This window comes from Chelonoidis abingdonii, chromosome 3 (assembly GCF_003597395.2).
Source record: "Chelonoidis abingdonii isolate Lonesome George chromosome 3, CheloAbing_2.0, whole genome shotgun sequence".
In the NCBI taxonomy this organism is placed as follows: domain Eukaryota; kingdom Metazoa; phylum Chordata; order Testudines; family Testudinidae; genus Chelonoidis; species Chelonoidis abingdonii.
This window is the reverse complement of record NC_133771.1, coordinates 209,507,304-209,521,785: the sequence shown is the minus strand read 5'-3', so window position 1 is coordinate 209,521,785 and position 14,482 is coordinate 209,507,304. Positions and strand designations below refer to the sequence as shown.

The window sequence follows — 14,482 nt, the reverse complement described above, 5'->3', positions numbered from 1 at the left end:
TAAAGATACAGAAAAAGAAGGAAAACCAGTTTCAGCATTAGAAATACAAAATGTTAAGAGTAAGGTTTTCATTTTAGCCATATCCCTTATAATCTTCCCTTTAGCTGCACAGAGTTATTTATTGGGAATGGCCCTCTTTGTCTGGCTTTTAGACAGTATAAAAGATGGTAGTAACTGGCCCTTTTTGGAGAAATGTTAGTTTAGATGGTCGTTGAAGTCTGATCCTGTTTTCTTTAAGAGAAAATATGACAAACACACTCAAAAAGAGAAAAGAAAAGAAAACAGAAAAGATAGAAAAGCAGCTTTTTGTTTCTGGTGCATTTTCTAGACCACTGAGCGGTGCAGGTAAGCCGGCTGAATGCTCTAGCATAGACCATGCCTGAGAAAGGCCTCCATCCAACAGAACTGGTCTGATCCTCTGACTGCTCTCCTGTAATGGCTGGCCTTGGTAGAGATCTCTACCATGCAACCTAGGCACTCAGAATGTGCACTAAGTTTTGTGGTTTGCCCCTGGATGCACCAATAGGACACAGCTTTGAGTCAGCTGCTCTGCAGGAATGTATGTCATTGGCAGTCTGAATAACTGAGTGGAGGAGCAGTAATTCATTATTTTGAGATATGATATAAATCCCTTTGAGTTTCATCCTTGCACAGAGAATCTGACGAAGGTTGCAACTGATCTAAAGAGTGTTCCCTACTGCTGCTAGTACATTTGTCTGAGTCAATAAACGTGAGTGTCAGTTACCTTGGGTTGCAAATTTGCTGGAGTGCAATCCAGTTTTGAAGTTTTCCCACATCTCTTATTTGCCACCCCACCCCACCCCCAGAAAAAATGAGGAGGCTGAAACATACCCTGATAGCAGACATGTGAAGACGACTGTAAAAATTAAAATCTCAATTAGCAGATTAAATAGTGCTTAACCCAGTTCTGATCCAAAGCACACTGAGGTCAATAGAAGTCTATCTACAGACTTCAATGGAAAATCGATCTGGCTCCCAGTAAGAGCTGGTCAAAAAAAATCCCAACAAAAACCTAAACTCTGCCAAAAATATTTTCCATCTTTGGATGGAAAATATTTTTGGTTTTTGTTGTTAAATGAAATTTTCAAGAAATTCCATGTTCACAAAAAATTTTACTTAAAATCTAATTTATTTTCTCTTTTCAAAGAAAAATGTCAAAGAAAGTGAACAATTTTTCATTTGTTTTTTTTTTGTTTGGGTTTTTTATTTTTATTTTTTTGCAGAGAAAAAAACAAACATATTCCCCTACCAGCTCTACTCCTAGTAAAGACTTTCAGCATATTAAAGAGTGACTCTGTCTTTTTCCTACCTTGAAAATGCTGCTACATTATCTGCTAATGTTTGTTGATTGTCTGCTCCTGATCGGTAATAGTCGTACACCGCTTTTGGAAGAAATCTCTTGGCATATTGTTCAAAATCACCAACACAAACTGGTTTTCCAGACATTTTGCAGACCCCGCAGGATAAGTCTCTTCTCATATCTCACTCTTTTTCAGCTCTATTTTTCAGCCTGTAAATAATTAATGTGGGAACTTTTCCAAAGTTCAAGTATCTGAATCAATTGAATTGACTTTTAAAAATGTGCAAACAATCCTGGCATGAGTCTGGCCATTCTCTTTGGACTTTGCCATTCTGTTTTGATTCATAGTTTGAGGTATGTGCCCAGTGGGTTCAGGGCAGATCCTGGATGTAAAGGTCTACAAAGTGGGGAAAAGGAGAAACAAGAAATAAAAATGAATAAATAAGCAAACATATTGGCACTATAGAGGTGTATGAATTAAAGCTTAACCTAGGCTAGTCCCTCTGGTCAAGGCCTCTACTCAGGAGATCTGGCCTCAATTCCCAGTTCTACCACAGACTCCTTGTCCTTGGGTAAGTGACTTTCTCCCTGTGGCTCAGTTCCTCCTCTGTAAAATGGGATAATCCTTCCGCTCTCCCACCCTGTCTTGTCCACTCAGCCAGTAAGAGACAATACCTGCCCCAACGCACTTACTGCATGTTTGTACAGAGCCAAGCACAGCAGACCCCCCCTTCTGTAATATAAATAAATCCCACCTCTACTGACCACCCGTAACATGAAAAACTGGCCCCTCACTGCTTCATTGATTAACACCTAGATCAATGGTACTGTGCTTTCTCTTTTCCCCTGCAGGAGGGGCTGTGGGCAGCAGAAGCCTCTGCCCATTTCTCCTCTGCAGACACAAGCTTAGCAGGTGGGGGCCAGCCCTGTGAGAACCCCAGTGGGAAGAAGGCTGAATACCCCAGCAAAAGGAAAGGTTGTTTAGGGGGTCAAAACAGTGAATTGAGGGTTGTTGGTTTGTGGTGGGGAGTTGTGAGGGGGGAGATAAAGGGTGACCTTGGTTCTCTCACTAGCTCCCCTCCCCCACTCCATCAACTCCTGGTTGTGTCTTCCCTCCCCCCATACCCAAACTCCATGTTCACCCATATTATTAAGACCTCACCAACCCCAGTTCATTTGCCTGTCCAGCCATAGACTTAAATCTCTCTCCATACTGGGAGGAGCGGTGCATGATGGGACTAGTGGTTTCTATATGGTTGCAGTCCCAACATAAAGATTTATAGGTTAGGCAGGATTCTACCTTTCACTATTTTAACAGATAACATTTGTATTTATTTTTTAACTAAACCTAAAGACATTGTCTACAAGTAATGATTTGCAAAGTCTTTTTGAAACTCTGCAATCAACTGAGATTTATGCCTTAGCTGGAAATAAAATGAACTCACCTAATAGCTATTATTTATCCCCAATGCAGTAACTGTAAAACAAGTCAAGATTCAGAAATTAAATCGTAGTACTTTGACTATATAACATTAATTTCTTCTTACCAGCTTGCCAGAGAGAATTGTAACTTACGAGCACAACGGATCTTACGTTTTCAAATTTCTTGCTCTGTAGGTGTCAATTATTAATGATGCAGATGTTTTCCGGGGGTCGTGACCCTTACAGAGTCATGAGGTTATTACATGGGGTTCACAAGCTGTCAGCTTCTACCCCAAACTCTGCTTTGCCTCCAGCATTTATAAGAGTATTAAATCATTTTAAAGTGTTTTTAATGTGTAAGGGGGGGTCGCACTCAGAGGCTTGCTATGTGAAAGGGGTCACCAGTACAAAAGTTTGAGAACCACTAGGGTAGAGGGAGAAATCTAGAATTTAATCAAAATCTAATCCTTCCAAGCCATAGGATGAGGTACAGTAGAACTTTGACGGTTACCTACAAGCTCTGTAGGTCACATTTTAGTCACCACGGGTCAACACAGGGCCTGATTTCTCACTGCATGACTCCACTATTGAAGTTACACCACCTTCAAACTGGAGTAACATGCTGATGAATCAGGCTCAGTATCTACTTGTGATGTGCTATCCAATCAGGAATTGCATGTAATCAAAAAACAAAGCCATTCACCAGTCCCCCGACCATTTGCATTTTAGAGTGGCTTTATATTTCTTTAATGAGGCTGCATAGTAAATAAACAAACAAATAAAAACTGAATCACAATATGTCCTAGTGCACCGTAACACGATACAGATTCTATGTTTTAGAACAGTGCCTTTGTCTTGTTTTAAAGGTACATCACTGTTTTATGGAGACACTGTCCAGAGTATAAGGTCCAACAATGAGTGAGAAAAAACCACTTACAATTCAGCAGGGATTTTCTAACATCTTTTGAGAAACACCTTAGGGATTAGAACAGGATGGGTAGTGCTGGCCATACAGTCAGCCTTGGGAAACATTTAAAGAAAACTACAGCACTTAGAAAGAAAGCTGTATATCTCTAATTGCTTTTCCCATATGAAGGGAAGATTAGTCTAAGAGGCTTGCGAGAGAGAGGTTTATGCTTCTTATGGGTATTCATCTGCTGAGAACTTTCATGAGAGGAATTACTGGAGATGAATATTAACGTAGGTGTAATTATACCAGGAGATATTTTATCTAAGAAATGCAGCTCACACATCCATGTCAATTTCAAGCAAAATCCAGAATGGTTTAATTGACCTCTCTCACCCCTCCTGATACAAAATTGGGGCTGTATCCTACTTTTATTATTTCAAAAGCATACAGTCTATTTTAAACAGGCCACCTACCCCAATGCACACCAGAGAACAAATACTGTGTGATCATTTTAATACAGGAAGCTGCATTCAAAGCTACTTTGCATGTCTGTTTATAATCTTGATAATTTGCACAAAAACTGATGAAAATAGCTTAGCTCAGGGGTAGCCAACCTGATCCTGAGAACAAGCCAGAATTTATCAATGTACATTGCCAAAGAACCACAGTAACACATCAGCAGCCCCCTATCAGCTCCCCCTGCCCCTACTCCCAGAACCTCCCACCCATGGGCAGCCCTGCCGATCAGCACCTCCCCCTCCCTCCCCGCACTTCCTGATCAGCTGTTTTGTGGCATGCAGGAGGCTCTGGGGGTAGAGGGGGAGAAGTGAGGGCATGGCAGGCTCAGGGGAGGGGGTGGAAAGGGGTGGAGTGGGGGCAGGGCCTGTGGCAGAGCCAGGGACTGAGCAGTGAGCACCACCCCCCGGCACATTGGAAAGTTGGCACCTGTAACTCCAACCCCGGAGTTGGTGCCTGTACAAGGCACCTCATGTTAACCTGTGAAGAGCCACATGTGGCTCCAGAGCCACAGGTTGGCCACCCCTGGCTTAGCTGCTTTGCTCTTCTCAATCTGTTCATGCCACCTTCCCCATCCACTACTTAATTTCATTAGTCACGCTTATAAACAAGATGGGCTTTATGTCACTAAGTTATTTGGTGCACAAGCCAATGCTTCCTCTCCCATACTACAGCGTGCGCGCACACGCACGCACACACACCAGGGAAGAATGCTCAGTCCAGACTGGCTAAGAAGGTAAACGTAGGACCAAATTCTGGCTGCTCTGTGCACAGAGCCATATGCCAGAAAATCCTCAAGGAACGGGAGAGACCTTCCACCTCAGTTTCAAACCCCTCCCAAAGCATGTGGGAAAGCTGCTCCAGGATTGTCCCATGACAGGCAACCAGGGAAGGACACTCCTGGTTGGAGTCTCAGTCTAAGAAAATGTGGTCCACCCATTCATATGCATAGGCCACCCTGACCCAGCACTGGTGACTATGAACACACATCAGGCAGACCATTCAGGTTCCTAGCAGAGATAAGGTGGGTAAGGAAGGCCAGTGAGTAGGGCTGGGTCACTATACTCACCATTGCAAAGGTTGCATTTGCAATATCCATGCATTTCCATTACGGAGCTACTTCCATGATAGGCCGGAATTTGTCCCATGTTTTTGATGTAGATGTAATTTATACATCTTTATGTACATCTTCTGATTATAGATGAACATTCAGCAAGCAGAAAAGAATGGCTACATTTTTTCAAATTCATTTTCACAGCAAATAATTCACTCTGCTGTACTGCGAAAAGATATGCCATAATCCAAGCAAATTGCCTTGAAGGTGGAATGAAATGCTTTTAAAAAAAAATGTACTAAATGTATAATCACCCTTGGTGCTCCTTCTATCTCCCCGGCAGCACTGCTTTCACTGATTCAGGTGTTAGAGACGTCACTCACACCGCCTACAGAGCATGCCGCAAGGCACCACTGTTTAAACACGTCCTTCCCCAAACGGCAATGCTGTAATGATGTCAGGCGCAGAAGGCGTCAAGTACCTGTGCCCTATGGCTGTAAGGAACTGGCTTAGAAGAAGGGGTCCAACTAATTTCAGAAGGAGTTTGATATATTGTGAATGTTGGACAGCACACTCAGACTACCACGCATGAATGCCATAGTCATGCTTCTGAATAGCATTGTTAGGCGGTACCAGGCCAGGATGGAGCTAGGATGGGATGAGCAGCTTTTTCAGTAACATCACCACCTAGTTTAGGGTGGCAATTGACCTCCACACATAGGGGCTTATTTTATGTCTTGCATTGGGAAAGCAGCAAGTGATATCGTACATCGGTGTCCCAGATGCCATGGACAGCTTGGTACTGATCCGTATCAGATTGCCATGTACCCCACCAAGATGGGTCTGCTTCACCCACTGGAACCAACCCAAGACCATCAAGCAGAGGGTGGGGCAGCTCAAGCCAGCGAGGCAGGATACATTTATGTTGCCCAGCAAAGGTGCTTTGCAGTGAGCTTTCTGCATTGGCTGTGAACACGTTATCCCACCCCACTTCTCAGAGCATGAGAACAGGGGGTTTATGAGTCTGCCTATCCACACTCCTTATTCTTAAGCAGCACAGCTGTCATCTTAGGCTACCAATGAGATGCATAGTGTGTGGTTACTGCTACCTGATCATTTCTGACCCCGGGGAACCTCCAAATTTATTACAAAGCATGTCAAAAATGGGTCTGATCATTTGGCCTTGCAGATACAGCCCGGTACACTGAACAGCCTCCTCACTGCATCTGAAAAAGATCTATATGCTAGCTCTGACAGTGCTTCTTTACAAGTAATTGGCTGCTTTAGTTTAATGAACCTATGCAATTGCTGTCCTGCAGGATGAACGTCTCCTTCTGTCGGCTTAATGAGACCTCCGCGCTCTGTCACCTGAGGGAAAGACAATGGCATTTTGAGGCACAGCAAAGAGCTCGCTGGAATGACAAGGGCAAAGATGGCTGATAAAAGTCAAAGCGCAATCCAAGTGAAACATTCAAATGTAATTGGAGGGGAGGGTGAAAGGGGATAGAAATCAAGGCAATGTTAACATCCTATTCTGTAGCTACCACTGCTTCTCATTTGTTTCCCTGGCAGACACTGGAGAGTTACCATGGTAGTGACACTGCAGTGAAAGATTAGCCAGGCTGTCCACTGGCACCCTGCCCTTTCCCAGGATTAAAGAGACAATGAAGACAGAAATCATGTGCTCTTTTAAAAAAATCTTTATCTGTGTTACAAGCGCCTCCCGTGATTAAAGTGGAGAGGATGTTCTATTCAGGTTCCTACAGAGGGCTCTTGATCACTGAATCAGAGTGATATTAACCCTAGTTTTCCGTGTTTATGCTCTTTGTTTACCTCTCACTCACCTTGGCTATGAAGTCAGATGCCTGGTTCCTTTAGAGCATATCATGCTTTTACAACAGGAGAGTAGCTGAGTTATGCCCTACATTCTAACACTTTTCGGCAGAAGCTGAACTTTCCTTTTTCAAGGCTGATGAAGTATCGCGACAGGTCCCCTGCAAAGCTGGCCTCCCAAAGCAAGGTCTGATCCACAGTCAAGCAGCTGAGTGTGGCAGGGGCTCTCAGCCTTGGAGGTGGCCAAATTAGGTTAGAGCATGGTTTAGTTCAGCCTGTGTGGATGGGGTGAAGCACCAAATTGGGCACACTAATGATAGCACCTGCTGGAAGCTGGGGAGGGAGGCAGGGTCAGGAAATTTTGCGAGGTTCACATAAGAGTCCTCGTCTAAGCAGCCACTTGGGTATGCAGGCTCTGCAGGGAGTGCAGCTGCCCCTCCACAGGTCTTGGGGCTCAGGGAACCCCCAGTCCTGCAGAGTTAACACCTCTGTGCTGCTCCCCAGACTCTTCTGAGTAGCAGGGCTCCCTTGTGTCAGAAGGCAGCTATCCTGCAATTACACAATCCCACTCACCAACTCTCACACCCTTCCTCTGATCAGCCTTTAGTGCAGGGGCAGATGTATGCTAGGATGGGGCCAACCATAGAAAGGTTCCTGCTGCTCCCACCCTTGTCAGAGTGCCAGGCAAGTCCATTTTTAAATGGGCAGTGTTTTGTATTAGGGATAAGATGGCCCAGCACTTCTGGAAAATAGGACCAATCAGCTCTTTGTTTAATGAAGCAAATCAAAGAGGATAAGTTCTACAGGCAACCCTGCAATTACGACTTAGGAATCAGATGGGGTGGTCTTTGATGGTTCACTTGCTTGTTCTCAGATGAACTACCATCCACAGTTCAAGTGTAATTATACTCCATATTTTGGTAGAATGCCTCAGTGCTTCCTTAAAAGCATTGAAGCAAGTTGTTTCACCAAATTACTTATTTATGTGGAAGTTTTTCTAGGGCCCTATCAGAATGCCTTGAAAACATTAATGAATCTATGCTCAGAAGCACGGAGTGACAGACAGGTGTGATTATCCCTATTTTACAACTGGGTAACAGACAGATGGCAGTTAAGGGAGGGATAGCTCAGTGGTTTGGGCATTGGCCTGCTAAACCAAGGGTTGTGAGTTCAATCCTTGAGGGGGGCCATTTAGGGATTTGGGGCAAAAATGTGTCTGGGGATTTGTCCTGCTTTGAGCAGGGGGTTGGACTAGATGATCTCCTGAAGTCTCTTCCAATACTGAGATTCTATGACTTGTCCAGGGTCACACAGTGAGACCGCACAGCCAGAGCTGAAAATTCAACCCAGCACTTCCACATCTTAACACAGAACCAGCCTTCCTCCACTGTAAGATAGTCACTATGCCATGTGAAGAGGCTATATAAAAAAAAATGTTCAATTTCATGTTAAGATGTCCTCTCCCTACCCCAGCCAAGCAATACATTCCATATTGTAGCTGTCTTTGGAAACTGTCCCTTCCTGGTGAGGGCAAAGGATTATTTGTATGAACTGAACACCAGAGGCCAGATTTTCAAGAGGACTCTGCATCCACAATTGGGGTCTTGATTTTCAAAAGAGCAAAATTCCCATTTTGGCTCCTAAATGAAGTGGCCAGAACTCCCAAGAGGAGCTCTGGGATTCTGAGCACGTCCAGCCACTTACTCAGGAGCCTGCATGGGAACTCCAGGGTGCAAAGGCTTTTTGAAAAATCAGGTCTCAAAAGTCTAGTGTTTTACGTGCTACAGTATCCAGATATTGACCCATTGTTGCATTTGGATATACATTATTTGCACCAGTGCATCAGTCAGGAAGTGGGACTTCTCTACATTTCAATCAGAAAGAATAGCTCCTTTTATTTACATAGCTACATGCCTCTCAAATCTGGCCTGGCCTGGCCAGGCCCTTAACAATATTAGCTACCATGTATATGCTCCCTTCCATGCCTATCTAAACAAATCACTTTCCTGTGTGGATCTTTTTTCTGCCAGACTGTAACACTGATCAAGCCTGGGTCTGAAAATCCTTCCCCAGCTCCGGTGAGAGTCTCAAACTGAAATTTAAGATAATGACAGAGAGGTGAGGGACTGATGCACAAATTTTACCCTCTCCCGTGGCAACCTGAGTTGAGGGCAGGTGCGCAGTGCTGGGTTGACAGTGATAGGGGAAAGGGTGGCTTCCTGGACAGTCACAGTGAACGGTGGATGATAGTAAGGTGGAGTTGATGGCCTCTCAAGAGAGAACATTCAGCCCCACACAGTGACCTCTACCTGGAGACCAGAGGGTGGGAGTGACAAGTGCAGGAAAGGGACTTCTGGCAATATCTGCAGGACTCTGTCATGAAGACAGGGGGTATTAAAAAAAGAGAATGTAACGTTTTCTCCTACTTCTTAACCAGGGTGATTTAGAAAGAAGGTGCATCCATCCCAGGTGTAAATTTTGCACTCCCATTACAATGGAGAGATTTGGTCATGGGAAGCTCTTGTGAAGTGGCAGAGCACAAGCCTTGTCAAAGTCAAACGCATAATCAGAGCACAGGTTCCCTGGGCCACTCCATTTCACATGCTGGTTTGCAAGAGGAACAGCCTTTTGGGATTCTCAGCCAGCAACTGCCTCAGTCTGTGCATTCTCCACCTCTCTCCTTCTTCCCAAAACCTAGGACTCTGTGGGCCCCTGAAGATCAAGCATGTGCACCATCATTTGAGAACCTCTGGCCTAGAGCTTTAGCATCCTTCTAGACACCAACAAAAGAATGCGAGAACAGGCTTCGTTCTCCATGAAAACAGCCCAGTTTCTTTGCTCACCTTGAACGACTTACACCACTCCACCGCTCCAGCTATATTTACTGCACAAACTCCAAGGAGATACTTCACATTGGGGGTTAGGTTTCACAGTTCAGTGGAGTTGCTCGCTATTTGGAAGAGCTGACAGCCCCGTGGTTATGGCGTTCATCTAGAATGTGGGAGACCTGGGTCAGGTCCCTGTTCCATGTGATTCAGAGCAGGGACTTGAACCTGGTTCTCCCACATCCCAGGCATCTGCCCCTGCAGCACAACTACTTATGCTGGGAACCAGGAGGCCCTTGCTTACTTCTCGAGACAGTGCCTATGGTGAATGTGAAGAACTGGAAAGCAAAGTTAAACACTCAAGATGGGGACGGAAAAGGAATGAGGCCCTCTTGAAGCTGAAATTTTTGCTGGAGCAAGTCGCAATTTTAATTTTCTCTCTTACTGCCCAGTTCACTAGCAGCATGATGATGGGCAGGTGGCTTTGCTGTAGCTCTGTGTTACAGATCTAGAAAATCCAGGAAGAGAGAAACTGCAATAGTCCATTTGCTCCCCATGCCAATGGATTCTGGGTAGGTCATGGAGGGATATACTGGCCCAAGACAAGGAGGTGAGGAGGGAGTAGGATGGCTACTTGCTCTACGAGTGCCACCCATCAAGCTGTCCTACACAGTAGCCACTTTCAGGGACCAACACAACTAAGGAAAGCCATGTTCAACTGCCAGGGAAGTACACTCCTCACACATTGATAAATGGATTACTGTCTGATCAATTATAACTTGTTGATTATAACTCAGAAATCAGGATGTTTGCTTTTAATGTGAGATTCATAGACTCTAGGACTGGAAGGGACCTCGAGAGGTCATCGAGTCCAGTCCCCTGCCTTCATGGCAGGACCAAATACTGTCTAGACCATCCCTGATGGACATTTATCTAACCTACTCTTAAATATCTCCAGAGATGGAGATTCCACAACCTCCCTAGGCAATTTATTCCAGTGTTTAACTACCCTGACAGTTAGGAACTTTTTCCTAATGTCCAACCTAAATCTCCCTTGCTGCAGTTTAAGCCCATTGCTTCTTGTTCTATCATTAGAGGCTAAGGTGAACAAGTTTTCTCCCTCCTCCTGATGACACCCTTTTAGATACCTGAAAACTGCTATCATGTCCCCTCTCAGTCTTCTCTTTTCCAAACTAAATAAACCCAATTCTTTCAGCCTTCCTTCATAGGTCATGTTCTCAAGACCTTTAATCATTCTTGTTGCTCTTCTCTGGACCCTCTCCAATTTCTCCACATCTTTCTTGAAATGCGGTGCCCAGAACTGGACACAATACTCCAGTTGAGGCCTAACCAGCGCAGAGTAGAGCGGAAGAATGACTTCTGGTGTCTTGTTTACAACACACCTGTTAATGCATCCCAGAATCACGTTTGCTTTTTTTGCAACAGTATCACACTGTTGACTCATATTTAGCTTGTGGTCCACTATGACCCCTAGATCTCTTTCTGCCATACTCCTTCCTAGACAGTCTCTTCCCATTCTGTATGTGTGAAACTGATTGTTCCTTCCTAAGTGGAGCACTTTGCATTTGTCTTTATTGAACTTCATCCGGTTTACCTCAGACCATTTCTCCAATTTGTCCAGATCATTTTGAATTTTGACCCTGTCCTCCAAAGCAGTTGCAATCCCTCCCAGTTTGGTATGGGGAGATGCATCCTTGTACCATGGCAAAGGTCATCCTGTGATTAAAGTAAACAAGTCTGAGCTGCTTCCAGTAACACTCTACTGAAATTAGCCAGACATTTGTCCACTGACCTTCGGATGATCTTACCTCCTGCCATATTTAAAAGAGCTGGTTAAATAGAGACCCGCCTTCAGTGATGACCTTCTGATGCTTACAAGGAAGGCAAAAACACACCTAATTGTGCTATATAGTAGACAAGAGAAAAACCTCCTTACTGAGCCTCTGCAGCAGTCAGCCTAGGCCCCGAAGTCTGATCTCCCCTATTATCAGTAGCATAGATTTTTAAAAGAGCTGACCAGGAATCTTCTGATCTAATATTTTTCACAAGGTCTGGTTTCCACAGACACAAAGTCTTCCTTGGGAAAATGTTGGTTTGAATGAATTTTTTTTTTTTTTTGATTTTCCAGCAAAAAAATCCCCTCACCTCTACCTGAGCCACCATGGAGAGACTCACACCTCATTCTAAACTATGCACCAGGCTGCCTGGCATGACTGCACCTCCCATGATGGACTGGCCTCTCTGAGTTGCCAGGATGCATTGTGGGAGGTGTAACATGGCAGAGCAGTCCAGCCCTTAGAGGAGAATGGCAGCACGAGGTACCATGGTTCAGGTGGATCCAGACTGAAGTTGAATGGATCCAAAATTAAATGTTTCAACTTCGGTCGAGAAACCAAAAATGGGATGTTTCAATTTGGGAATCTCATAATGTCTCATTTTGATTGAAATGCATTGGTGTTTCTGAATCCTTAGTTTCTGAATTTTACAGAACCTTTTGTTCCACACAAAGTTTTGATATTTTAAGTTTTTGGCCCTATTCAGAACACAAATATTGGAATATGAGAATTTCTTCTGGGATGGAAGTTCCATCTTTTGATGTGTTCCAGTAGCTAATAGTCAGAAAATTATCCAGACCATCACAAAAATCCAGCCAGCGTTTGCATGATCTCTTGAGACAGCAAATTCTACAGACTGTCCAAGAGGTAATTGAAAGAAGGGAGAACAACAAAGCTGACATCATTCACAGTGCGCTCGGGAATAACTACTGGGAACTAAGCTTTTATGGCAGGTATATTTCCAACAGACACTTTCCAAATAGAATAATTCTTGGTTTAAATCCTTATCCATTAAAACGTCCCCCACATAATTCCCAATGAGGAAAATTAAGGATTTGACAGGAATTTGTAATCTGCTATTCCAATTGTCCAAGATATCCTGTGATTGGTTTTTTTTTTATATATTATATATATATATATACACACACACACACACACACACACACACACACTCACTTTTTAAAGACCACATATACTAGTCAAGGAAACAGCTACTAAAAAAGTTATTTAAAAAAAAATATGGCCTTCTCCATTCCACAAAGCAGGCCTGTCTAATGAAACACTGAGGGAATAATGAATTAATATTTCATATGTGTTGATAAAGAGTTGAGAGTGCTTCAGTTACTTAGTAAGCATTCTCTCTCGGCCCCCAGATAGTTTAATGAGTGCCTGAGAAGCTGTGGTAAGCAATGATGAGGCGTGAGGAAATCCCTACCTACCTGCACTATTGAGCCACTTACCAAGCTGAATAGATCTTTGTCCTCGATATTTCACTTAGGCTCAGAGTTTAGACTCTGAATAAATGGTAACAGCTCCTTATTAACTTCTAGGATGGTAGTGCTTTCAGGCTGACTGCACACTGGCCTTTGGCATTGCAGCTAGCCACAGCTTTATTATAGTGGAGAACAAGATTCTAACATTTGATGTTGAGATTCAAACCATGGAGCTGTAGAAAATATTCATGCTGAACCTCAAATGCAGACAGCTTTAGCCTCGATACCTGGATTTGAAAGTCTCTCTGGAAGTCAATTAAGTCAAAGAGGGATGGAGCATGGATTCAAAATGAAGGAGAGGCATTTGACGTCAGATTTATAACCAAACACACACTGGCCATTTGACTTTGAGACACTTCAAACCAAACTTAGTTAAGATAGCAAACCCCTTCACAAAGGCCACATGGGTCTAATTTGAGAAACATGCAGCCCAGATATAAAGAGAAAGATCATTCATCTACGGCAAGTGAAAGAGTGACAGCTTCACAAAACTCAGATCCTTCACCCAAAGGGCATATGAGAATATTTTGATATGCATGAGTTTGCATCTCATGTTTCACTGTGTTTTGGATTAGAAAAATGCAAAACCTTAAAGAGACATTTTAGTTGCAACCTGGTTTCATATTAATATTAGAACCCATGAGCTGTCTTACTTTCACTTGAAATTTCAGCCCATATTAGCAACTCTTTGAATGAACAAAGAGTGAGCTTTAAACTCTGTACCAAAACATGAAACTACAAATTTCAACCACAGAGAATAAATACAGTCAGCATTTCAGAGCATTGCAAGAATTCTGTTTCCTTACTGAATACACATTTTTTTTTACGTCTCATCTCAATATACTGAGCCATTTGGGATTACAAAGTCTGTTGCTTTAAAAAATAACAACTATGTCTTAGGCTCTCTTATTTCTACCCCTGATTTTGGTTAAGGAAAATACTTCTATCAACTTCATAACTGGGTTTGCAGAGATACTTGTCAGGAGAATGCAGTATTAAATTGGTTTCATATCTATGGTACACTTAAAGGGTTAAGAATGATGTATAAATGTTATAAGCATGTCATAACCACCACTGTATGTTATAGATGGCTTTAAACATCAGCAGGTGTTGTAAAACTAACTGATTAAACATTAAAACATCTTAATTTATTAATCCTTTATAAACTATTTACAAATGCAACCTGGAGACACAGTGTGATTCTTCAATCAAATGTAATTGTTCTAAAAAATAAAAACTAGCCACAACCAAA

The 14,482-nt window shown here is 43.2% G+C and overlaps 1 protein-coding gene across 1 annotated transcript in view; it reads right to left on the bottom strand.

The window, feature by feature from the left end:
- HAO1 (hydroxyacid oxidase 1) overlaps positions 1 to 1,712 on the bottom strand; it is a 51,435-nt gene extending 49,723 nt beyond the window's left edge. The window contains exon 1 of the mRNA XM_032780334.2: positions 1,331 to 1,712. Coding sequence (XP_032636225.1) covers positions 1,331 to 1,500 — 170 coding nt within the window. The 5' untranslated portion in view covers positions 1,501 to 1,712. The remainder of the gene's footprint in view (positions 1 to 1,330) is intronic.
- Between the last annotated feature and the right edge of the window lie 12,770 nt (positions 1,713 to 14,482).